This window comes from Theobroma cacao, chromosome 6, assembly GCF_053813885.1.
Source record: "Theobroma cacao isolate CCN51 chromosome 6, ASM5381388v1, whole genome shotgun sequence".
Classification (NCBI taxonomy): Eukaryota; Viridiplantae; Streptophyta; class Magnoliopsida; order Malvales; family Malvaceae; genus Theobroma; species Theobroma cacao.
The window spans coordinates 30,869,926-30,895,476 of record NC_142644.1 but is presented as its reverse complement, the minus strand read 5'-3'; the positions used below and the strand labels follow the sequence as shown (position 1 = coordinate 30,895,476).

General features: G+C 37.4%; 5 protein-coding genes and 1 pseudogene across 7 annotated transcripts; 4 read left to right on the top strand and 2 right to left on the bottom strand.

The window, feature by feature from the left end:
* Positions 1 to 594: 594 nt before the first annotated feature.
* LOC18597132 (polyadenylate-binding protein RBP45A-like) lies at positions 595 to 4,533 on the bottom strand. Its single transcript, XM_007025985.3, has 6 exons — positions 4,077 to 4,533; positions 3,133 to 3,604; positions 1,576 to 1,622; positions 1,369 to 1,499; positions 1,176 to 1,272; positions 595 to 1,079 (listed from the first exon to the last, which is right to left on the bottom strand). The coding sequence occupies exons 1-6, from the start codon at positions 4,419 to 4,421 to the stop codon at positions 906 to 908; spliced, it is 1,266 nt and encodes a 421-aa protein (XP_007026047.1). The 5' UTR covers positions 4,422 to 4,533; the 3' UTR covers positions 595 to 905.
* Positions 4,534 to 5,516: 983 nt separating this feature from the next.
* Positions 5,517 to 8,031, top strand: LOC18597131 (zinc finger MYND domain protein). 3 transcript variants are annotated; one of them, XM_088807486.1, is made up of 3 exons: positions 5,517 to 5,658; positions 5,751 to 5,833; positions 5,934 to 8,031. In XM_088807486.1, the coding sequence occupies exon 3, from the start codon at positions 5,942 to 5,944 to the stop codon at positions 7,838 to 7,840; it is 1,899 nt and encodes a 632-aa protein (XP_088663612.1). In that variant the 5' UTR covers positions 5,517 to 5,658; positions 5,751 to 5,833; positions 5,934 to 5,941; the 3' UTR covers positions 7,841 to 8,031. The 3 variants fall into 3 exon arrangements, with proteins under 3 accessions (XP_088663612.1, XP_017979248.2, XP_088663613.1); XM_088807487.1 differs by having other exon boundaries at positions 5,520 to 5,658; positions 5,736 to 5,833; XM_018123759.2 differs by having other exon boundaries at positions 5,751 to 8,031.
* A 217-nt stretch (positions 8,032 to 8,248) lies between these two features.
* On the top strand, positions 8,249 to 9,412 carry LOC18597130 (HSP20-like chaperones superfamily protein). Its single transcript, XM_007025983.3, has 2 exons — positions 8,249 to 8,907; positions 8,992 to 9,412. The coding sequence occupies exons 1-2, from the start codon at positions 8,760 to 8,762 to the stop codon at positions 9,258 to 9,260; spliced, it is 417 nt and encodes a 138-aa protein (XP_007026045.1). The 5' UTR covers positions 8,249 to 8,759; the 3' UTR covers positions 9,261 to 9,412.
* Positions 9,413 to 10,316: 904 nt separating this feature from the next.
* Positions 10,317 to 19,202, bottom strand: LOC18597129 (binding / calmodulin binding protein). Its single transcript, XM_007025981.3, has 20 exons — positions 18,445 to 19,202; positions 17,739 to 18,210; positions 17,549 to 17,634; positions 17,239 to 17,352; positions 16,941 to 17,129; positions 16,764 to 16,829; positions 16,447 to 16,503; positions 16,137 to 16,259; positions 15,936 to 16,052; positions 15,530 to 15,637; positions 15,305 to 15,440; positions 14,416 to 14,553; positions 13,769 to 13,945; positions 12,938 to 13,680; positions 12,548 to 12,725; positions 12,187 to 12,428; positions 11,725 to 11,914; positions 11,049 to 11,274; positions 10,801 to 10,956; positions 10,317 to 10,675 (listed from the first exon to the last, which is right to left on the bottom strand). The coding sequence occupies exons 1-20, from the start codon at positions 19,078 to 19,080 to the stop codon at positions 10,585 to 10,587; spliced, it is 4,245 nt and encodes a 1,414-aa protein (XP_007026043.3). The 5' UTR covers positions 19,081 to 19,202; the 3' UTR covers positions 10,317 to 10,584.
* Positions 19,203 to 20,082: 880 nt separating this feature from the next.
* LOC18597128 (beta-amyrin 28-monooxygenase-like) lies at positions 20,083 to 21,815 on the top strand (annotated as a pseudogene).
* A 938-nt stretch (positions 21,816 to 22,753) lies between these two features.
* On the top strand, positions 22,754 to 25,142 carry DER2.1 (DERLIN-2.1). Its single transcript, XM_007025978.3, has 6 exons — positions 22,754 to 23,050; positions 23,443 to 23,542; positions 23,661 to 23,875; positions 23,968 to 24,051; positions 24,272 to 24,325; positions 24,685 to 25,142. Exons 1-6 carry the CDS (start codon positions 22,952 to 22,954, stop codon positions 24,865 to 24,867), a joined length of 735 nt encoding a protein of 244 aa, XP_007026040.1. The 5' UTR covers positions 22,754 to 22,951; the 3' UTR covers positions 24,868 to 25,142.
* The last annotated feature ends 409 nt before the right edge of the window (positions 25,143 to 25,551 follow it).

Here is a 25,551-nt window from a genome sequence, read left to right as displayed (position 1 = left end):
TCAAAAAATGTCCAATAATAAATATTTTTTTCTTCCTTTTTGCCCAGAAATTCTCCAAACACAATTTTACTACCAATATTATTCTATAAGATTTTCTGTTGGGAATTCGAAATACATGTAAATTTATAGTATGTTCTCAGAGTTCAGCAGGCCAATTGACCGACCTTACTAAAACGTACGAAGCTTCACTCTTTGACAGATTTATTTGTAAAATTTTTAAAGCTTCAAAATCGATAATACAGAAACACAATACATTCGTTTATTAAATTCTGTAATGAAATTGGTAAATCCAGGCTCATGTATCGTCTGATACTTGAACAACATCAGAGAGCAAAAGAGAGAAAAGGGTGGAGGCGAGGCGAAGCTGAGTGGAATGAGTTGAAACTAAACCAGAAGCCATCCAATAAGTACCAACCATGCAATCAATCAACCAATCATGACAAAGGCTACATAAAGATTGAATCATGACAAGCAGATACGGGAAACTTAGCATCCAAGCCATTGTAGGCCAATAGCCCCTTTTCCAGGCTTTCCAAGCGGTTTTTTACTTAGGACTAACCATGGGATTTGTTGAAACAAATTGAACAAAAACAGTTATAAATAACACTCGTATCATTATGATGCACCCATGACCGGACTGAACTTTCCTCAATCCCAAAGGCCACAATTTCACCATTACGTGCATATATCACAAAAGCAACAGCATCTGATAACGGCTAAAGCTAAACACCAAGAATAGTACAAAATTTTGTGATAAAGGAGGGTTATACAGTGCATATGCTAATAGCAGAGAGAATAACATAGCCTGAATTTATTCCCCCAAGAGAGAAACAAGGAGAGATCAAGTAACATAAGTTCACCATACTAGTAAACATAAAAGCAGCCATAAATAACAAAGCAGCACTTTAACTATATCCGACTTGTTGTTGTTGCTGCTGAGGCTGTTGATAATTTCCATACCCAGGGTAGCCTCCATAGTACACGTTGGGGTCCTGGGGAGCAGCAGCAGCATAGCCATAATCATATCCTTGAGCATACCCATAATATCCCCCATTCCACGGGTTCGGATCTGCTTGGGGCTGCAATACAAGACATGTCAAAGGCATGGATCAAACTCAACGATATACAGCATTACCAAGAAAAAAGTAATAGGCCATCAAAATCATCTAACTCACCTGTTTGTTTGATGTGCTACGGCCCCATGAAAGCCTAATACTTTGTCCACCCAACTGAGTCCCATTTAGCATTCGTAGTGCTTCTTCTGCACAGCTCCTGATGCACAGCACAAGCACAGAACAAACCAATTACATGAGCATTATCTCTCCCCTTAATAGATTTCTTAAGAAATGTTGAGCAGCATTTCCTAACCTATCAGCAAATTGAACAAATCCACATCGTTTGTTTTGTGGTATCTTCACATGTACCAACTGACCATATGGGCTGAAAACCTCTCTCAAATGGTCATCCGTCACATTAGAATCCAAATTACCGACAAATATCTGCACATAAATATGTAAAATCAAAAACATATTACATAAAAATAAATTCCTCAAGGAAAGTGAACAAAGTACCCACAGTTGTGTTATTCGGATCATTCTCGTTCTGAGCCCCTTGAGATGAAGCTGCATATGAAAAATAAAGGCATAACAAAAGTACAACAAAAAGGGAATAGCATTTCCAAGATATATGAGAAAACACAAGACTATGCATAGACAGGATTCCTTTGATGAATCTTGTACTTACACTTCCAGGGGCTGTCACTTAAAAGTTGAGAAAAAAACATATAACCTAAAAACTGTGTCACCTATTTGAATAATATGTACAAGACCAATGTCCCTTGATTCATAGAAACATGATCAAAGAAGCACATAAAAGAGTATGTACTGAATATACAATAATAAACACCAAACATACAGCATGGTCCCAGTGTATGACCACTAGGGTGGGCCTTCCTGCATATCCTCATAAAGTAATAACATACACATGAATTGGTAACCAACAAAGGGTTTGGAAAGGAGCCATGAAGAGGAGATAAAATAATCATTTCCCAGAATGCAGTTCCTACAATGAATTATGCTGATGAAAACTTCATATACATGTCAAGACATAACATGTTCAAATCTGCAAAAACCGACAACTCCCACTTGACAAGACCCCATGAATAAAAAGGAGAATGAAGAAAAAAAAAATAAGAGGGCAACTAAATAAGTGCCTAGAAAGCACTGATCACAAAAGTAAGATAAATACTGACATCCATGCTTTTGACAAGCTACAACCTACAGTATGAGCTCTCACTGACTGAAACCTAAAAATACACATGACCAAAAAACTCTAGTACAGCAACCAGAAACAGACATCGAGAGCAGCAGGACTAAGCAATCAGATCAAGCTAAAATGTAAAGGCACAAGGAAACAGTACATAAGAAATTACAAATGTCATTGTTTTGTAAAACTGAAGGAGAAAAAGGCTCTAAAGGTAAACTGAAATGTAACTTGACTGAAATCTCTTACTAACCAGAGAAGTAAAAGTAAGTTGACTGACAGCTCAACCAATAGAACTGAAATGAACTTTGAAAATGTAGCATGAGAGATGCCACAGAAATCTCAAATAAAGGACGAGACATAAACACAAAAACTGACCTAGGTGAGGGCACGGACTAAGGGGGTAACCATTTCAGCTGAAATCAGTTCCAGGCCCCAAGATGATAGAGCCACCTGACGCCCTGCTCTGAGACAACAGGAGTTTATAAGTTTTTGCAAGTTTCAAGATTTGAATAGCATTATGGTGCCCAAATGTTAAAAGGAAAGTACAGGAAGGAAATGACTTTTGGAAACTGCTGCTCATCTTCTAGAGAATAACTGAAAGAGAGAAAACTTAAAATAATATTACATACGCTTCACAACAAATAATAGTTGCAAATTAGCACCACCAACCTTACCCTTTCAAACTGGTAATTCATAAATATGAATATCAATGATATTTAAAGGGCATAAAATCCACATTACATACCACATAAAAGAGCACCAGAAGATTCAAAAAAATGTATTCAATCTCAAACATGTATGCCATTCTTTTAATGCAGCTAATGAATCAAAATATCCCAAAAGGCTTGGGCAAATCTGCAAACATACCTTTCGGATATTGTTGTGCTGTAATAGTCTTCTTGTTAGTAGCTGGTCCTGTACGCATAGGCCTAGTTGAACAAAATACGCCATTCATCTCTGTCATAGCACGATTGTGTTCAGCTTCATCTCCAAACCTAACAAATCCATAACCTTTTGTGCGTCCGGTGAGCCTATCAATTACAACCTTTGCACCCTTCACAGAGGGAAAGCGTGCCCTGAAAGTCTCTTGAAGCATGTAATCTGTAACATCAGCCGCCAAGTCTCCGACAAAAATTGTAAAGTCAGGGGTTTCATCTCGCCTCTCGCCTGAACTAAATGATGCCCAGTTCAACCTGTAGTTATTCTCACCATTCGGCATAGGTGTACCATTGTATGTTTGCAAAACTCTCTCAGCAGCACCACGTGAAACAAACTCAATGAACCCATAACCCTCCACTTGGCCTGTTTGCTTGTTACGGATAACTTTCACTGAAACAACCTGCAACAGAATCAAGACTGTAAAAACTCTGTCATCATAAAAGGAGAATATTTACACATCTGTTTAACATAACAATTTGAGTAACAATGACACCTACAACCTACATAAATAGCCACGTTTCAAATCTACATCCTTGCTAGTCTAAGCAGCATCCTAGTTAAAGCCCTTCAATGCAAATCAAAAAAAGAACATGACATCACAAATCCAAAACATATAAAATCTACATCAAGTCTCCTAAACATCAAGTATAGAACATATAAAACCTTGATAAACAAGCAAATCCACTACCAAAATCTTTTCTTGATGCATTTGACCAGAGAAAGAAACAACACAAAAACTTAATCACCCATCTGAGAAATCAAAATAACAGGAACCACGGATTGACACATTACATCAAAACAAAACCCCTCCAGAATAAAACAACCCAGAAAACAAAATCTCAAGATTATAATGAGTAAAAGCCACTTAATACCTCTCCAGTTTGGGCAAAACAACCCAAGAGATAATTCTCATCCATATAATACTGCAAATCTCCGATCCACAAAGTCCGAACCTCATCGGCGCTGGCGGGTTGACCCGCTTGACCCACCTGCTGTTGCTGACCTGGCACCGGAGCCGAACCTTGTTGCTGGGGCCACATGGGTGGAGGCTGGCTCTGAGGTGGCATCATGTTCATCATCATGTAAGGTTGCTGCGGCTGAGGAGGCGGTGGCGGTTGCTGGTATTGGTACTGTTGCTGGCTCTGTGGAGCTGCCGCCATGGACGGTGGTGGAGCCATTGGTGGTGGAACCACTCCGGGTGCTGGTTGCTGCATCATCTTAAAATCTGGGGTTTTGGTTTTCTGGGGCTGGACTGACAGAGAGCGAAACCCTAACCCTAGATAAGGTAAGGTTTGGGAGATGTGAAAGAGAGAGAGTTATTGGTTGGAAAAGAAAGAGCTATTAAATAGTGAGCACGCAAGGCGTAAGCTGATATTCCTGTGAAAAGACTGAAATGGGTTTGGCTTTTCTCTGTTTATCATTGGTAAGTAAGGCATTAGGTATATTTTGATCATTTTGTATTTTGTGGACCCCAATCACGCTTTCATCGTTGATTTAGCTCTAATAATTACACTTGATAATTTTAGACACAATATGTTAAAATGACATAAAATTAAATAAATTTGAATTTAATTTTAGCATATTTCTTATCTAATCGTGTCTGAAAATATAAAAATTTTCGTATTTTATCTTATCTTATAGTATCAGACACGAATAACATATTTAAAATATATTTAATTAATCGTATTAATTATATTATTATATTTAATCGTGTTACGTGTTTAATCGTGTTATTATATTTAAATATGTATACATAACATATTTATCAATTTATTAAAAATTAATAATTAAAAACTATTTTAATCTTACTTAAATAATTTTAAATAATTATTTTAATAAAATTTTTAAATTTTATAAAAAATAATAATATAATTATATCATGTCTAAATTCTAATTTTAAATTTTATTTTGTAATATTTGATGTTATTGTTATTTTGTTTTGTTATAATTATTTTTATAATTATTAATTTTAAATTTAAATAATAAAATTATATTAAATTATTAATATTTTTATTTAATCATGTTAAACGTGTTAATCGTGTTATTAATTGTGTCATGTTAGATATTAACACGTTTAACAAAAGTTTTAATCGTGTTAGATCGTATTATATAACTATTAAATATATATATGTATTTTAAATTTAAAATATAAATAATATTCATATCATGTTTATATTTAATTTTAATATATTTAATATCTAATTATGTTTTATACATTGAAAATACAAAACATAAATTATTAAATCTATTAATAATCATTTTTTTACTTAAATGTTTTTTAAAAAAAACAATTTTTTAATTGGGTTGTCAGTTTCCGTGGTGGCTATTTTACTTGGCAGCGGTCAGTGTTCTTACTGTAATTCTTCACTGTCGGAAAGGCAACAGATATAGGCAGCTCTTTCACTCTTCTGAATCTGAATGTTTGAGGGAGAATTTGAAGTTCAGCTTAAACAGGTCTGAAGTTTTAACCTTTTTATCTTCCATGTTGAGGTAATTAACTGATTTCCATTCTTAATTCTAGTTTTAAGCAGTTTTAGTGTGTGCAGAAATTACTAGCTGGAGTAGTTGCTCTTTACTGACGTTTAAAGCTTTCGTCTTGGAGAAAATTCTGGGCTAAAGTGATAATCTTGTGAGATCTTTTGACAGATTTTGATTTGTAATTGGAATTGTTGTCTTCTGTCTTGTTATCTCAAAGGAGTCGTCAAGGATTTGACTAGATTTCATGTCAGGGGTCTGAATGGATTTCCATTTGAAGAACCTGTTCGATAGATTTCAGGAGCAATTTGGTTCTGGTCCTGGCCTCGGTCCTGGATCCGGGACATGCCTTATGAAGGTAGATGGCATTGCTTCTAATTTTATAAAATCCATATTTAAGGCTTCTGCAGCGCTATATAGAACTGAACCTTGGAGGAGATTGCGCCCAGGGCATTTCTTTGGTGTCCGAGTTGGGAAAGATTCAGATTGGTCTGGCAAAAAACAGCCTTTTCCATGTGCCCAGTTCATTGGAGGAGATGGTGGGGATATTGGGTTTTACATGTTTCGATCTGAAAATGATGCTAAGAAGATGACAGGCTCTAGGGAGACAATTCGAGTTGCAAATGTGGAGCTTTTGAGGGTCACATATGAGCTTGAGACATTAATGTTTCCTTCGAACCGCAAAATGATCAAGTCATTGTCATTGGAAGCATCAGGGACTGATCGGTTTCCTGTTATTGATGTTGCACGCTGCACATCTTCAGGTGAGCTTCGGTTTAGAAATCCTACCCTGGGAGAGCTAAAGTTCGTTTATGCTTTCATGAGAGCCATTTCCCTGGTACACCCATTGCTTCGGGTGGATAAAGAAGGTGGTCCAAACTGGTCAAGGTTGATATGTTTTGATCCATTTATTGAGACAGTTGACATTCAGTGGCCTCCAGAAATGGCTAGAGGTCATGAACTTGTAGCAGTTACAATCTCACATCCGCCTGGTCAGGCATATGACGAAAAGACAAGTTCAACAGCCAGCTCAACACCCACCAAGTATGCAGAGCCACCAAATGAGGATGCCTTCATGGATATAAGGGTAAACTCAAATTCCAGCTCAAGGCAGTGTGCAATGTGTGAGAAAGAAGTTAATGGAGATCAGTCTCTCTGCTGTGGACGATGTCGAGCAGTGGTCTACTGTGGTTCTCTCTGCCAAAAGCAGCACTGGAAGGAATCACATAAAAGCATGTGTGGTCTGTACAAAGCTATGATGGAAAGGGAAGAAGAGCTTGTAATGAAAATATTCATGTTCCCTTGCTCTGCTGACCATCCTTGTAAATGGCTTGAATCATTGGGTATCCATCAGAAAGGGATGTGGAGAAGGAAGTGCAGTTGCTATTCTCACTGCCCTTTTGGTCTCCTTCCAGCTAAAGGTGGGCTCTGGGATTCATGGGGTGGGCTAGATGATGAAGAGTACCCTCGCGATTCACCTTTTCACAATCATCTAAGAGACGGGATCTCAAGCCCTATCCTTCTTTCTGGCTGGTCCGAGTACTACAACCTTCGATCGCTGCCATTGTCAAGCCCTGTTGCTGATATTCTTTCCCACCCTTTGACGGTTTATTATATATTGACGGCTCTCAGTATCAGTTCAAAGAATCTTTTACTCAAAGGAAAGGAGGTGATTCTTCACTACCTGGGGCCTGAAGGGGAGATGGATTGGATGCCAGCATTTGCTGAGATCAGTCACTTATTAAATGGGTTGGGTAATATACAAATAGTTATGGTTGGACCTGAAGTACCAACGAACTTGTCAGGCACAACATCAGGAATAAGTAGCAGAGTGAGGGTGAATCTTGTAAGGGGTGTTTATCAGGAAGAAGCCACCTACCTGCCTTCCCCCCATGTTATAGTTGCACTGAACTGTGTATTGGATAGGTATGCCACTTGGGGTGGTGCTCTTGATTTGATCAAAGCCATGAACATTCCAGCCTTCTTCACCGAGCAGTCAGAAATTTTGTGTGCAAATGCTAAACAGGTTCTACGTGGTGCTGGACTGCACATCACCCACCCTGTGACACCAAATCCCTTCCGTTCCCCAGTGAAGAATCATGATTCTTCCAGCAATCTTCCTTCTTACAGCAATGGATTTGTGCTGGGGGTAAACACATGACTCTAGACTCAGACATTATCAGATGCTGAAACCTCTGTTTTTACATGATTTTATATATACCAGCAGATATTATGCTGGTGCGGGCTTTACCTGCTGATAACAAATTGGCTGAGAGACAATCAAGCAATGAGAATTTCAATGTAACACAACCTGTTTCTGTTATTGAGTTGAATACAGCTAGTTGATGTGAACTTTGTGGTTGTTCTGTCATTTCTGAGTGTTGCATACAAGGGCTTAGAGCAAGCTTTATATTCCTCCTTTGACTGTGAAACTACTACATGTACCTTCTGTTTTGCTTCCATTTGCATTGACATTAACGTTTTGTGTTACATTTTACTGCAATAAAACTTTTTCCAAAGCATCTGAGGCTTTTAGAGAATTAGCAGTGGCACATATGTTTGCATTTGAAACCAAGATCTCTTTTATGCTGAAGCTCTTCCTATGTTTAGCTGTCATGCAAAACCATCAGAAATGGGAACAACTCGCATACTTCTGTGACCTCGTTTGACAACTTTCTATGAACAAATATTGGAATTCACTTCACCCCTTCCAATATTCCAGGAGTTCTGTGTTGTATGGTGAAAACGAACATGTCGTCTTCGACAGCCGCATGCTGCGACTTGTACATTTGCCCAACTCATTTCCAGAAGCCATTCAATGTAAAATCTGTCATTTCAAGAACAACCCTTTTCCATTAATGAGCCATGATTCAATTAATCAATTCCCTCAAGATGGAAACGTACCGTAAAGTTTGAAACTTTGAATACCCAATCACGTCCCAATTAAGGCCCCCATAACCCCAACTTGCCCACTTGGCCTATAAAAAGTGCAAACTACTCTCTCTCTATCTCCTTGTCAAGCCAACCCAAAACCTCAGATATCCCCATACTGCAGCCAAGAAGATTTCCTCTCATCAGCAATGGAGTTCCCCTTCCCGTCATACCAACTTTCTCCCTGGCATTACCTCCTCTCATCTCCTGCCCTTTTCTCCAACCAGCTTCTTCCCGAAAACTACGTTCGTTGGACAGAGACCCCTGAGTCTCACATTTATTCTGCTGATCTTCCTGGTAAGTCACTAGGGAAAAGCATCTCTTTTTGCTTTGTTATGTATTGTACTAGAATTTAGTTTCATGTCATGTTTGTCATATCAGGTGTGACGAAGGAGGAGATAAAAGTGGAACTTGAGGACGCAAGATATCTTGTAATCAGGACCGAGGCCGTTGATGAATTAACAAAACCAGTCAGGAACTTCACGAGGAAATTCCGGCTCCCTGGAATGATAGATATTGATGGAATATCAGCCGGATATGAAGATGGGGTCTTGACAGTTACAGTGCCAAGGTCCTTCAGGAGGAGTGGTTTCTATATTGACCCTGCAGATGTTCCCGAGAGGCTTGAAGTTCTGGCAAGGGCTGCCTGAAATTGGAAAGTTAGATATAAATGGCTACTTGGTTAGTTAAGCTACTAAGAATAGGTTCCAATCAATGATTCAATTCCATTAAATTGTTAGCCTGTTTGTGGGTGTGATTGGTTTGGGAATTTGTTGTATGAAAGATTTGATTTGGTATGGAACTATGGCTGCTGCTGTAATCTGTCCATGGATATTGGCATGAACTTTATATTTCACTCTAATTAGTTGAACATAATCTGAAATTTTCTTCCACCTACCGGACAGAGAGAAGGAAACTCGTTTCTCCAATTTGAGACCTGAGAGAAAGAGTTGAAGCCAAGGCGGCAGAGAAATGACAACCAAACAGAGCTTTAACTCCCACCATGTTGGGTCGACCAAAGCCTCTAGGCATTGTTTGCTGCACAACTTTCTGTAAGAAGGCTTCCTTGTTGGGTACAAGTGAGTTACACAAACAGTCCCTTGGAGTGGCTGGATAGATAATTAGATAATAGATATCTCTGGCCAAAAGATGAGAATGTGCGCAGCAGCAGCCATGGACCAAGGATCACCACAAGATCTTTTCCAACACTACTTAAAATAAAGGAATAATTAGAATTAAGTAATTGCAACTGGCTTTAAATAAACTAAAACTTTGTTGTTCACAATGTTGCAACTTGCAACCTGTTTTAGCCTTTTGCGGGCCAAGGATATCTTCTGCAACCTGGATTTGCGCAAACCTTTAATCCCCCGAGGCAATCGAATTCGATTGGACAGGTTCCAACCAGGGAACCTTATTGGATGGGCGGTGCTGCAGCAGGTCACAGCTTTAGCTTCAACTAGTTTAATGTTACTAGATGGAAATTTGCTTTAACAAAAGACCAAAATAGCAATGATAGACTCAGGAAGTCGCTGGCTACCACGTCTCGCACTTACTTCAATCTTACATGAAGCACATACACAACTCTAGAAAGTTTATAAGTGTAGGCAGGGTAATTGTCGACAATAAAGACATCCCCGGATTGAACAGGAAAGAATGTTACATCAAACATTTAAAAAGAAATTAAAACGTGAATACTGAATACCCTATTAGATTAATTGTTTAAAGATAAGATAATGACTCAATTCTGATAAATACATTTTCACAGAAGTTACATCAGTATCAGTTTCACAACACATCCGTGCACAGATCATGCACCATTAGATTTTACAAAACTGTACCAAGAGTTAAAAGAACTGACTCATCAATCATCATTATCAAACACATATCAGTGACACTATATGGAAATATACAGAACTAACCCTAGCATGGTGTAAGACTTCTTCACATTGCAAAACCGATTGGCAGTTGCTGGATTTAACCATTTGTTATTAGTTTAAGAAGCTCGACAGCCTCTCTCAATCTTCTTTCTATGTTCTCTCTTATAGCAACAGTGCCACGGGGATTCCTGCAAGAAAATAGGATGAGGGAACATCATCTGTGGGGGGTCATAAATCACTCCACATTCCACTTTCTTTCAACAAAAAGTACCAATTTCTAAAGGAAACGAGCTTTCTTTAGCCAAAAGCTAACCTTTTTTCCATGTTTGCTTTCCTTGTCAGTTCTTCAACCAGATTGTGTAGTCTCTTCAAAAGAGCAGGAAACTTCCGTACAGCTTTCACACCTTTCTGATTTGAACATATTTTCTTCAAGATCTCGGAAGCAATAAAATATCCTTCCTCCTTGTTCCTGGAAGAAGTTAATAAGAAAATATAAACAAGTCGACAACAACATATGAGGTACCATTATCTTGACATGTAATAGAGTAGAAAATGGAAAACCTGTGCAACTCCCATAAGATAATCTCTATGGATCCAGGAGTGTCGATCAGCACTTCTGTCAAATGTGGATAGCGGGTAAGGTTTCTGAGTGTTGAGAGCGCATGCTTTAGAACCTCCTGATCAGGTATGCTTCGACTGACTGAGCGAATCTGCTTCAGTAGAATGCCAATTGCACCCGCAGCAACAAGTTCTTCACAGCATTTAAGAGAATGTGCTGTAGCCATATCTGCATTGAAGCTTTGTCATAAGTATGCAGATTCAATGATGTATCTATTAAGGGAAACAATGTCATGTTAGCTCATCAAACTAGTCGTGTCTCAGTACTTGGGGTCCTTTATTCAGATCATATTAATCCACCATGCTCTATTCCATAATACAATTAAGCTTATCCAAAATATATACAAGCTAAATTTTATTTGAATACTCAATGTTAATTTGTTAAACTGCATAGAGTGATAAACCATGAACTATTAACATTTTCATCTGCCAGGACTTTTGTAAGATACTTGACCAAGACCATGATGTGGCAGAACCCTGCATCGTTTAAGAAACTATGCATATAGGCTTAAGAATCAGATAATATAAGAACTTATCTTAAAATAAAGCAATCTGTCACTATTTCCAAGGAGTGAGAACTACAAGAAGTATGAGTTTTGTAGAATAAAGCGTAACTCACCCAAAGTCTCACAAATGTGAAGAATGCCACTGATGCTTTTCATGCTCAGTAGTTCTGAAAGTGCTGACAAAAGCCTATTAATAATACGTCTGCTATCATCCACATTCATAGCAGACTTTAGCATTCTCAAGCGCAAATCCATTAGCTGCCCTATTGATTCTTTGCGAGCAAGATAACCTTTCCAATATGACTACCAAATTTATAAGGAAAAAGAAATTAGGATTGAGCAAGATATGCAAGTTGAATATTGAAAACATATATTAAGAACAAAAACTAGTAGAAGGATAAAGATTGGATCGGCAAGCAAATTTAACCAAATGTGGCATAGTTCCAATACTAAATCAAGCTAATATTAAGTGCAAGTGGATTCTAACCAGCAGAAAAATTGGAACTGTAGACATTTGCAAAAAGCATCATTAAAAGCAATTATATAAAGCATAGCTCAATATGGAGATATCTTACTTGTATTACAACAATATGTTTCCTCTCTCTATAAGCCTTTTGCCTAGCAATCCACCCCCGTACATGACTCTGAATAATGATTGCTGATTTTGTTCTTAATTTAAATAACAGAACATCTCTCCACCACCTTTGCAGTTTCAGAACTGAAGCAATCACTAATGTCAATTCAAAACTCTGGAAGAGGCCTTCAACCATCTTAAATTTGCAACTGCCAGTAGTAGCTGCATATAAGGAAGATGCTCCTGCAATTGCTCAAAACCATATAGTTTTGTAAATTCTCAGATGGAACCACAAATGAAATATGCAAACATGAACTTCGTAATTCAATAAGTGGAAGTTCAGGCGAAAACTAAGAAAGTACCTAAAAGCCTATTTCGAGTAATTTGCCCCCTGATAAACTGCTGAATCTGGATAGCAGCCTGTTTCTGAAAATGAAATGCCTTCTGACATTTTAGGCACCGTATTGCTCGTTGGATCTTTATTACAGCAGACCTTTGCAACATAAGCTCCTTCCTTACTAGCCAACCACGGAAATGTCTCTGGTTTATAAGAAGAAAGATCAGTGATTTATGTATCGCGACAAGTAAACATCTTATAGAAAACCATGCTAAGGAATGCACTGGATATAAAGTTGAGGTGATTATTGATCTGGAATTTCAAATATCATATTAATTTGACCATCAGATCAAGGCAGCAAAGAAAATATAAGGAAGCACTACAGAAATAATCAGTAAAGAAAGAAACAACTTACTTGGATCACAACAATAAGATACCTATATCTCTGAACTTTTCTCCGAGCCATCCATCCCCGCATATGAGGCTGAATGATGATTGCTGATCTGGCTGCAGTTTTATATTGGTGAAAAGCGCTCGAACATATTAGCCGTTGAAAATTACTTTGAATTTTTATTGTTGTTTGCTTTTGCTTCATAAAATTCCTTCTTAACTGCCAACCACGGAAATGACTCTGAATTTTGGTTGCAGCAAATGTCTGATTTTGAAGAGATCTATAGACAAAATCCTTCCAAGCAATCTGAAAGGCCCTCCAGCATTTCAGCCGTCGAAAATTACTTTGAATTTTTGTTATTGCCTGCTTCTGCTTCATAAAACTCCTTCTTAACCGCCAACCCCGGTAATTGCTCTGAATTTTAATTGCAGCACTATTTTGATTGTGTAGAGATCTGCAGACAAACTTCTTCCATGCAATCTGAATCCTGGTTACTGCTTCTATTATACTATTGCTTAGACCAATCTCTCGGCACATAAGAGAAGCGCTCTCAATATGAGCAGGTCCAAGAATGTGTTGTGACCTTACCATCCAACCACGAACACATTTCTGAATGACAATGGCAGCCTTGACTAGGTCAGGATAGGACGCATCATGTCTTTGAGCTATCCAAATCCTTGCAGCTTGCTGTATGAGCAACACTGATCGTCTTAAATTGACAAAACTGTGTCTCTCAACAATAAACTCGACAAGTCTCTTGAGTTCTTCTGGCAAAGCAAAGATCAAACAATTAAAGTGAAAAACTGGCAATATGGAAAAATGCATATAACCAAAATATGCAGTCAGAGCAAATACCAGATGGGAATTCCTGAACTCTGGAAAAACTGAATTTGCTGAGCTCTGAATGTTTCTTCACTGTCAACCATGCACGTATAACAGTTTGCATTAAACAGATTGCTTTCATCATCTTCAGAAATTTGCGACGCTCTATCAATCGCCTGAAATGAGACTGTATGACTATTGCAGCATTTTCTGAACCATTATGCCAGAATCGCAAAGTTAGAAGAAAAATGTTACTTTCCACAGAGATGCTATTGTTGGTGAATGCAATGAAAGACCATAGAGGTCAAAGATGCCATGTTAAGTTAAATTTGACCAAGCCATAAAATTAAGATAATCTTAGAAAAAATATGTAATTTGTCAACTAAAAAGTTTCCAAATCCAATGTGATCTAACCACGATGACAGAATAATTTGAACTCACAGAGCAGATTTCCCATGAAAACTTGCAATAAAACATGAATGTGGCAACAACCAATGAATATCAAAGTTAAAATTACTTAGGAAGAAACATCAACATCAACTAACTAATAATGAGAAAATTTTAGATGAAAAGGTATTAGACTCCTAGTCAGTGTAAAAATTACATCAACCCATAGCAGAACAGGCAAAGGAAAAACAAAACTATTACCAAAAATAACTAGAGATGGAGCACAGAATAACCTCTTTGAATGTCAATGCTTGACTTCCGAGCTGTGAGACAATATGAAGTAGAACCAGCAGGTCTTACAACACTTTTGTAGTTTCGTTCACTCATATCTCGCCACCAAGCCTGAATGGCCTTAAACTTTTTAGCAGCATCTGTATAAATATGTTAGAGAGAGTGAACAAAGCTTAAATTTTAGTGCTGAATTCTGAGGGCTTGAACATATAGTTAACTAGCAAATGCAACAACTTCACATGATAATTTCCTTAAACCAAAAGTAAATAAGCATACAAATATAACACACACACTTGTAAATGCATGCACCACACACGAGAAATTGAAAATGCTGAGTACATCACTAGCATTATGAGCCACGTTTTAGACAAAGAAACTTAAAGGATCAAACAAAACAATATTCTCGATTGATAAAATAAAGCATGAAATACAAAAGGTAAATGGACCATTGAACAATAAAAGGGGCTTCATGATTAGCAAAAAGAAATCATAAAGAAAGTTTGGTGGAGTATTTAATCCTCTAAAAGGTTATAACACCAGTTGTCCTCACATCTTTTGAATTAGTTAGCATGTATTCCTTGCAGAAACCAATACTACAATGACAGCAGTGGATCAGATGGGGTATACAAGGTATAATAAATTTATAGCTAAAATACACCTTTTTTGTGTGAACTACAGCCAATACCAGCTCATTTTCCAGTTTTTTGTCCTCGGAAGCTAGGCCTGATGAGAGTGATCCACTTACAGCCCAAGTTTCATACATTTTTGCATGATGTGATTGTTTTCAGTATTTGATGAGCACTATTCAACCACATTTAGCTGCATAAGATAAAACACATCCATCTAACATACATAACTTCCTAAAAAGAGAAGTATTACTAAAAAGAGAACCTTCAGTGGTATCTTTGTCTATTTCCTTCTTGTGCACAACAGCTTCAGAACTTGCTGACTGCCGTCGAGTTAATGAATGCCTCCTCTCTAGGTTTTGGCAATTGCAACCCAATAGTTTATGGAAATTCAACTGATCCTGGAAAAAATAGAAGAGTTCTTGAAGTGATTGCTTAACCATGGCACAATCAAATGTTCCCGAAAGAGTCTTCTGGGCTCAGGCCTTACCACATTTTTCTTGACAATCAGCTGGGACAACAGGAAAACCAGCAAAACTACCACACTTTGATCACTAACTGCACCGTTATGCTCAAGTAAGTCACTTATTTGCAGAACCTGTACAGCAACATAGGCAAATAGTAAGACATATAAACATATTGTAACTAATCAAATATAAGATATGTTAAAAGAGCAAACTTCATTGTCTAATTAATAGCATGCACAATCACCATCTAAATTACAAGTTATCTTTTAACACTCTTTTGCCTCAAAAAACCCATAAGAATTTAAAATGTTACCAGCATCTCTCAATTCTCACTTCTATAGCAGATATTGAAACATTAAATAAACATAAATAAGCAATGTAAACGTAAATAGCACATAATCAATTAATAAGAATTAAACTAAGCATTACCTCAGGAAAGTTTCCCAATAATGCTGTCAGTTTCTGTGATAATACAAAATTGTGAACTGCATCTGTGTAATCAGTAGCAGACATTATTGATTCTTCACCTCTTGTTTCATGAGAATCCTGTTAAGACATGGCAATATGAGATTAATACAAATTAAAAGGGAAAAGAATGAAAACATTAGGACAGAAAAGAGTGTGCACCACCTTGTTAGAACATGAACAAGAGAGTTCTCTGCGGAAGTAATAATCAAGCAAGCACCATATGGCTTTTCCATTAACCAGTGAAGAAAAGCTGTCAATCTTAAGATCATACTTCTCACAAATTGCCTACAAACATTCATTTATATTCTTATTAAGGGCAGTGAAAAGCATGAAGATGAAAAATTAAAAGAATAAACATGTATAGAGTGAAGAATCCCTAAACACTACTATTGATTAATAATTATATCAGATAAAATCATCTAAAAGGCAGAGAAGAAGAAAAACTGAAGTGGTAATGAAATAACAGACATACCTGGATCCAATTTAAAAGCATTGCCAAAAGAGTAGAATTGACCGCATTCAAGTTCTCCTATAATGAGAAGAAAAAATTCAAATTGATTTGTGAACATTAGGAAACCTTAATAAACAACAGAAATGAACATAAGAAAGAACTTAGCCAAGTTTTTCAAGTATTTAATCATATAGCTGGTTGACATAACTTCCTATATGCACTTCTTGATTCTGCTGGAATAGAAAAACTAAACAATTATCCAGCCTTTTCGGCTTCCCACCTCGCTCTCTCACCAGCCCCCCTTTTTCACAAGAACTCAAGTAAAGTCTGAAGCATACCATATTAAAGCCACGTATTTTGGATATTTCATCAGCAATGATTGTTTTATCGATCAGAAGTGGCAGCTGCAAACTCAATGAAAACATAAGTGCACAGCTAAAAGAATTAACACATGCAAAAACTCTGTAAAACCCACTACCATCTGAAAATTTCAGACCAAGAGGAGATTTGCACACCTGTAAATGAACAAACATATTCCAGAGCAAGGATAGAGTGAGTTCCTTATCTCCATCAGCAACATCATCTCCGGTAATCTTCATTCCATCTTCATCACATAGCATGACACCAGCCTGTCTTAAATATTGCAGGGCAACACCACAATTTGCCAAATTCTTTTTATGGGTGTCTGAAGGAACTATCATTTTCTGCACCACGCAACAAGCTGCTAAGTTAAAATTACATTCCATGTGCTGCTTAATATAAGTGATTGACCCTGACAAGTTGAGTTTGGGGGTATAAGATAGAAATACCAACCATGAGGATAGAGGGTTCATGCTGTAAAAGTTGAATAGCTCTACAGAGACGCACCCCATCTTGAAGATCCACAAATAAATCTGATACTTGGAAGTCAAACTCAACAAGGGCAGACTGCACTAAGCAAAACTTTGGATGGTAAAAAGAACAGAAAAAGAAAACCTATGGAGATAATGTATAATTATCAGCATGAAGTGCCTCAAAATCAAGTTGCAAGATTGTAGATTAGTGTTAAAACCTACAACTCATGTATGCATAAGCACCCACAAGCACATAAGCACTTTACAGGGATTAAATTTAAACCACATACCTGCTGATGAGAAACTTTATACCCTACAATCACTAGATGTGCGAGAAGATTGCCTTCCCCATGCATAACATCGGAAGATAAGAAATCTAGTTTCATATGATAAAGGCAACATTAGTGCATACAAAGATAACACATGTAGCTGTAAATTAAGCAACAATAATATTGAAGTAAGAAGTTGCTATAGAATTACCGTTAAGAACTTGACGACTTGATTTTATACCAGATGAAACTGTGAATAAAAGAGGAGAACCACCGTCCACTCCATCAATACCATACTCAAGGGGAAGACTGGTCTGGGATTTGGCTCGATCGAGGATAAGAACAAGCAACAAAATTCTCTTCAATATAACATTTCCCAAATTCTCATAGTATCCCGGTCTATACAAACCTTCAACCTTCTTGTTATATGCATACGCTTTGGCAAGTCCAGAATGCAAGAAAAATTGCTTGTCAATTACCATCTTCAAAAACGAAATATCTTGCTCGGAACTATTATCTTCCTCAGATGATAATAAGGACTCACCACCAAAAACAATGTACAACCCAATTCGTAGCCAAATTGGGTTGTAAGACATAAGAATTTTAGAAGCCTTTTCCTTCATTCCAACATCTGTAACTATAGGACAATGTGACTTCATTTTTAACCTCCCTTCATCTATATTCTGAAAATTGATTAAAAACAACAATAAACTTCAATGCTACTAGTAACAAATTATAACCAATAAGACTAATTATAAATTTGTAGAAAATAAGATATTTAAAAGTAAACAATTAACTAGTTTATACCACGGCGCATTTACAAAATAAGAAGTTATGTCACTAGTCAAAGTAACTGTCTTTTCTGCAGAGAACAACAGAGAAAACAAGAAAAAGATAATAAATTTAGAGAAGCAAACCTTGACGACTTGAGTCATGACATTGAAAATCTCCTTGCAACTCCCCAACCTCAAATAAATCCGCATCCGCTGCTTCAAATCATCGAAACTAAAAACTTCCTTCAACGAAGACCTCAAAGCCAAATACATTGAACCAGAAATATCCGCAGCCACGTTCTCGGATTCCTCCCCTCTCCACCACAACTCTCTCATCCTTTTCGGGCTTCTCCAGGCACTGTCCACACGAACAACATTGTTATCATCGCCGCTGATAGAGACATCACAGCCGCAAGACTTAGGATTTCGGTAAAGGAAATTGAGCCAAACGGTAAGGGACTTCGATAATGACTTGAGAGATTGTTCTTTTCTGGCTTGTTCCTTGCGAGCGGAATGACATTGCTCGAGCTCGAAGGCTTTGAGCTTCCGAGCAGCGGCGGAGGAGGCGGCGGTTCGAGAGCGGGAAGAGGAAAGGGATGGTCGAGAGCGGGGGCGAAATGACAAGGACGACCTCGGAGTCTGCTTGGAAGCAGTGAAGAACCGAGGACACGGGGAGTGGAAATTCGAATTCTTTGAAGTGCGTTTGGGGGTTTTGAAATTTGAGATGTCTTTGAGAAGGAAAGAAGAGGAAGCTGACGAAGTAACAGGCTCTTCCTCCATTCCTTTTCTTCTTGCTCTTCTCCTTTGCTTTGATCAGTCGCTTGCTGTGTGAATTTATAGCAGAGATTTGGGTACAAAGAGAAGAAATCGAGAGGGGGAGGAAAGGAGGTTTCTTGTTTTTGAATTTGAAAATGAGGAGCGAGAGCCGAGAAAGCGCTACTAACGTTATGATGAAGCCGGTGGGCTTGAGTCACAGGCACGTGTGAGGAGCCCGCTAAAAAGATTTCACACGTGTTTCCAAAGGCCCGAAATGGTTGTGGAGCTCCGGATCCAATTCGGGAAAGAGTATTGAAGGCCCATATAAAGGCCCGTAAAATCAACCACCTTAATGGGCCGAAGATCACCCGCCATTTTTATTTCCCAAAAAATACTAAAACTTCATTAGGGTATCCACTCGAGAGTAAAAATGGCAACAGAAAAATATTCATAACGCATTAAATTATAAAATTTCATATTTATATTTTATAAAACTCGGTTAATAATTTTTTATAAAAATCCAAATTCACTTAAAAAATATCTTAATTTTAATTAAACGAATTCGATACTGTTAGATATTCATTTACGGTATTATGTATTATTGTTTAAGAATAAAAATCGTAAATTTAATATTTTTAAAAATTGTAATATGCAAGATGCCTCTAATTTGACGTTTTAGAGAAAAAATTCTTCTATGCAGCTTGAAGCAGCTCATCGAAAATGCCACCCAACATGAATTGAGCTTCAAGCAGAATGTCATATAGTATATGTTCATGTTGGGAGGCTCCCAAATGCATTAAGACAGAACAGTATGTAGAAAATGAGAAGGAAGAACCAAAAACTCACAAGAATACAGCAAATGATTAAGATGGAAAACGACATGATTACTATTTAACAACAAAAAAGATGTATCCGAACATTTAATTCAATGATTGATTTATAAAAACATTATTGATCGGAGATGTATTAACATGAACTTTTTCCTATAAATAAATCAGCCTTCTCTCCTCCCAGATCACCTTAATCATGAATTTCACAGTCTGTTTCACCTTATTTCTTTTCCTTGTTCCTCTTTACCTTGCCCTGACAAGGAAAACATCCAAAGAGCTCCAACCTGGTTCCTTGGGGTTCCCCCTCATAGGCCAAAGCCTTTGCTTCCTGCGAGCAATGCACACCAACACGGTAGAACAATGGCTTCAAGAGAGAATAAGAAAATATGGTCCCATTTCTAAACTCAGCCTCTTTGCTACTCCAACAGTGTTCCTACATGGGCAGGGTGCTAACAAATTCATCTTCACTACTTGTGATGGCAACATACTTTCAAATCAGCAACCACCATCGGTTAGAAGGATCTGTGGGGAGAGAAATATGACAGAGTTGGCTGGTGATGATCACAAGCGTGTGAGGGGAGCAGTTGTATCTTTTCTGAAGCCTGAAATGTTAAAGCAATATGTAGGGAAGTTGGATGAAGAGGTTAGGAGGCATCTAGACATGCATTGGCATGGGAATCAGAAGGTCATGGTAAGTTTAATATCATGGCAAAACACAAGCAGATCCTAAGCTGATATGTAAAAATTGTCAATAACCCAAATTCTATGCTGCATTATCTTGACAGATGGGTTCCTTTTTCTTTCCTTCTCACAACTATATATGCGGGTAATGCCATTGATGAAGTCTCTCACTTTCAATATAATGAGCTCACTCATATTTGGTATAGAACATGGGGAAAGAAGAAATACTCTTGTAGAGCTTCTCCAACATATGATGAACGGCCTGGTGTCACTACCAATAAATCTTCCCTTCACACGGTTCAACCGCAGCCTGAAAGCCAGCGCAAAGATCAGAACACTGATCAAGGATCTTATCAGTGAAAGGAGGGCAGCCTTGGAGCAACGCATTGCTATTCCTAATAAAGATCTCATCACTTGCATGCTTAGCTTCGGAAATAATGACCCTTCAGTTCTGATGTCTGATGAGGAAATCGCTGATAATGTAATAGGTGCAATGATAGAAGGACATGACACATCCTCCGTTCTCATTACCTTCTTGGTCAGGCATTTAGCTAAAGATCAATCTGTCTATGAGAACATCACGAAAGGTAAGCAAACATTTCACTTTCCATATTCAGGGAAAGAAAATTTACAGTCTACTAACTGAAGTTGAAATTGTAGAACAAGCAGAGATAGCCAAGACCAAGACTTCAGGTGAGCTTCTAACCTGGGATGACCTTGCCAGGATGAAATACACCTGGAGAGTAGCAATGGAGACTTTAAGGATGAACCCTCCTCTGTTGGGTTCTTTCAGGAAAGTCATCAAAGACTTTGAGTATGAAGGGTACACTATCCCCAAAGGATGGCAAGACTGTATCATCCTTCACCTCTTGGTTCCATTAACTAAACTGTTCTTTTGATTGTGACTTGGTATCTGATTCTGAAATTTTTCAGGTGATCTGGGCTGCATGCATGACACACATGGATAAGCGGATTTTCCCTGATCCATCAAAGTTTGATCCAACACGTTTCGAGAAACAAGCATCGACACCACCCTATTGCTTTGTTGCATTCGGAGGAGGAGCCAGGATTTGTCCTGGAAACGAGTTTGCAAGGATTGAAACCCTGGTTACAGTCCATTACCTGGTGACCCGATTTAAATAGAAGCTTTGTTACCCAGACAATTCCTTCAACAGAAACCCATTCCCAGTTTTCAGTCATGGGATGCTGGTAGAAATTGAGCCCAAGAACCCTGTCAGGATCCATTAAAACTCAAGCAAAGAGCTTGCCTAGTGTAAACTTTTCAATGGAAATTGCCAAGAAGATTCTGGCTTCTACTCTCAAATCAGTGTAACTTCTGCTAGCGACATGCATTGGATACTATTCATCATGAGGCCATCCTATTCCACAAACTAAACTCCATTAAAACTTGTGAGGATTACCCACCATGGAGACATTAGCACTTAGCAGATACACATGCATATGAAACAAAACTATTAACAATTCTCACTTCCTTCATGAAAATTTTGTTAATAATTTGTTAAAATTTTGATGAAATCAAAATAAAAAATAAAATTTTAGCCATGTAAAATGGGAGTAATATTGATTGGTTTGTCTGCCTCCGATCATTCATCAAGTATACTTGGATAAAATTAATTAAAGGCATTCTTGTTATCATCAAAAGAAATTTTAAAAAAAGAAGGCAAGATAATCACTAAATATATATATATATATATATATATATATATATTTGGCCAAAACTAATTAGAAAATAAGTTTAATTTAACTCCTTTTAGCATTTATTTAATATTTAAGAATATCAACAGATATGGTACTCATTATTTTTAATAACCTTAGCCGAATCCAATTATTTAATAAATACTCAAATTTTATAAATATTTTATATAACTATTTTAAATATAATTCATTATATATTTAAATTTTACCCTCAAACTCGATTATTAAATATCTTAATCTTCTTTTTAATCGGGTTAAATAAATACATATTATCAATTACATATTCACACGACATCTATTACCATAAAGATTTATTATCTTTTCTTTTTTTCTGAATGTTGTTGGATTACAATAAAGTATTACAGTATCACCCAAATAGAATCCCATTGGTCCGTGTGAACCACGCGCGTTCTGATTCGCTTGGATTTGTCACTAAACAAAACATAAAGTATGACGAAGCCAAATTGTGTCTATTATATTTTCTGTGCTATTTCACGCTTTCCTTCATTTCTTCTAGAAAAACAAGGAAGCTCTTTGTTTCGATCTTCAAAACCCCCAAAACCCAGAAATTTAAATTGACAATTTTATCGAATTAGCCCTTCAAATATCTTGGTTTAATTCTATTGTTGTGGAAATCAAAAGGAGGATTTTGTTAAAAGAAAAAAAATATGGCTCAAGCTGTTGAAGAATGGTACAAGCAGATGCCCATCATCACACGTTCTTATCTCACAGCTGCCGTAGTAACCACAATTGGTTGCTCTCTCGAAGTATGCATCTTTTTCTCTCGTTTTATATTTTCTTTTGTTTTTCTGGTATGTTTAAATTGTTTTTCGGTGTTATTTTTATCAATCTAGGCAATAGCATTGTGATTGTGTCTTCAATTTTCAATGAACAGTGCAATCTTTCTAAGTTTCTGTGCAAATGGGTATGATGCTTTTAGGTTGATTTGAGTTCTGTTTGTCTCAATTTTGTAAATTTGGTGATTTCCATTGGATTTGCTCTTATGGTTTTTCAATTTATCTTTCATGTTGGGAATTTGGGCATACAAAGTTGACTTTGTTATTCATTTTTAAAAAAGATTTTTTTTTTTTTTTTTTGTGTATGATAGGCAATTGGGTATGATTTGTTATGCTCAGTTGACTTAGTTCTCTCTTTGCAGATAATATCACCTTATCATCTGTACTTGAACCCTAAGCTCGTGGTTAAGCAGTATCAGTTCTGGCGCCTCATTACTAACTTTCTGTACTTCCGCAAGATGGGTAAATTTCATGTGCTTTTATGTCTGAGTGTCTTGAAATCTCTGGATTGTTATGCCTTGGGAACGACGTTGTATTATGTAATGTGCACCTTTAACACGGTATCCCTTGATAATGACAGATTTGGATTTCATGTTTCACATGTTCTTTCTTGCTCGTTACTGCAAGCTTCTTGAAGAGAACTCTTTCAGGGGAAGGACTGCGGATTTTTTTTACATGCTCTTATTTGGAGCTTCTGTCCTAACTGGCATTGTTCTTATTGGAGGAATGATACCTTATCTCTCAGAGTCATTTGCCAAAATCATATTTCTAAGCAATTCATTGACATTCATGATGGTAAGTCTGTCTGCCTTTGTTCTCATGCAAAATGTTTTTTACTAATTAGTGTATGTTCTCTGGTAGCCATCTTATGTTTCCACTCCTTGTAGGTATATGTGTGGAGCAAACAGAATCCTTTTATACATATGAGTTTTCTGGGTCTTTTTACCTTCACAGCAGCTTATTTGCCCTGGGTGAGTGCTTCAATTCATTCCATCCTTTTTTTTATTGTTCTTCAAGTATTTATCTTCTATTTCAAAGCATTTACAGGTTTTGACCGAGGAAGAAGAAGTAGTTATGGTGGATTTTCCCACTGGGAGAAAGTTTTATTTTTCATATTTACTTTTGTGGGCTTGATCCTAATTCTCCCTAGTTGTAGAGTGTAATGGCTTCTTTCCCTTGTCTGTCTTTCAGGTGCTTTTGGGATTCTCTGTCCTTGTTGGTGCTAGTGCTTGGGTGGATCTCCTGGTGCGTTTCCATTCCCAGAGCCTGCTTTAATGTTGAAATATTGGGATAGTGTTATTTGCATACATTTTCTGCGTATCTCCAAAATCCATTAGTAGTATGTTCCCCCCCGAGTGGACAGAAGCTATATTAGTGTAATTAAGCTTTTTCGTAATCATCATCTATGCTCACTGCTGGAAAGGTCTTCTGTAAGGACTGTGAGACGTACTTGTAATGATGTAGTGGTCCTATAAAGTGCCCCCTGTTCTAGTCTCACTTTGCTTATATCCTCACTGTTACCATGTTAAACTTTTACCTCTTTTTGCTTATCATTGTTACTCTTGTGGCTTTTCTTTGTCAAACTAAATATTTTGTTGATCCAGGGAATGATAGCCGGTCATGCGTACTATTTTCTTGAAGATGTATATCCACGAATGACTGGTCGCCGACCCCTAAGAACTCCATCCTTTATTAAAGCACTGTTTGCAGATGAGGCTGTAGTGGTAGCACGGCCAGCAAACGTGAGATTCGCTCCACCACCCGGGGAGGAATTTCACAGAGATTGACCTCCCCCTGCAAAAAACTAGATGAACGGAGGGTACCTTTGGTTGAATTGATCTCTGCTCAGACATAGCAAAGGCCTGCAAAAGTGTGGTTGGCCCCTTTCTTAAAAATGTGCAAGCTTACATTTTCGTTGCATTAGAGGTTAGCTGTGTATATCTGATGTTGCTGCTGCTATACAGTTATGCGGATTTTGGGATGGAATTTTTGTAATTTATGCCTAGACCGAGTGGTTTTGGTTGGTATAGGATGCCCTTTTGTGCATTTGTTATGACCAAAATTTTAGCAACATATATACTCACAAAATTGATGTTTTCCCCGTTTCCCCTGGAGGCAGAACTCTCATCTTGTTATTCCAGGCCTTGAAATTTGTTTAGTTTCATGGTGAATGGCCTTCTCATGTGTGGACAATCCTCAGCAACAGCGAGCAGATGTGCGAAACCTCCCTTTACTGATGTAGCTGTAAGCAATATTGAAAACTCGGCTCCCATTCCTGGTGTCACGGTTTCAGAGAGGAGTTATGAATTTCATATTAATTATATATTAAAATGAAATTTGAATATTCAACTGTTCATATCATTTTTCATCTAGGAGGCATTTTTTTGAAGATAAAATAGTGAAATTTAATGAATCAAAATGAACAACACACTCATAAAACCTTGCTCCTCGTGTTTTTTCCACCAAGTGTT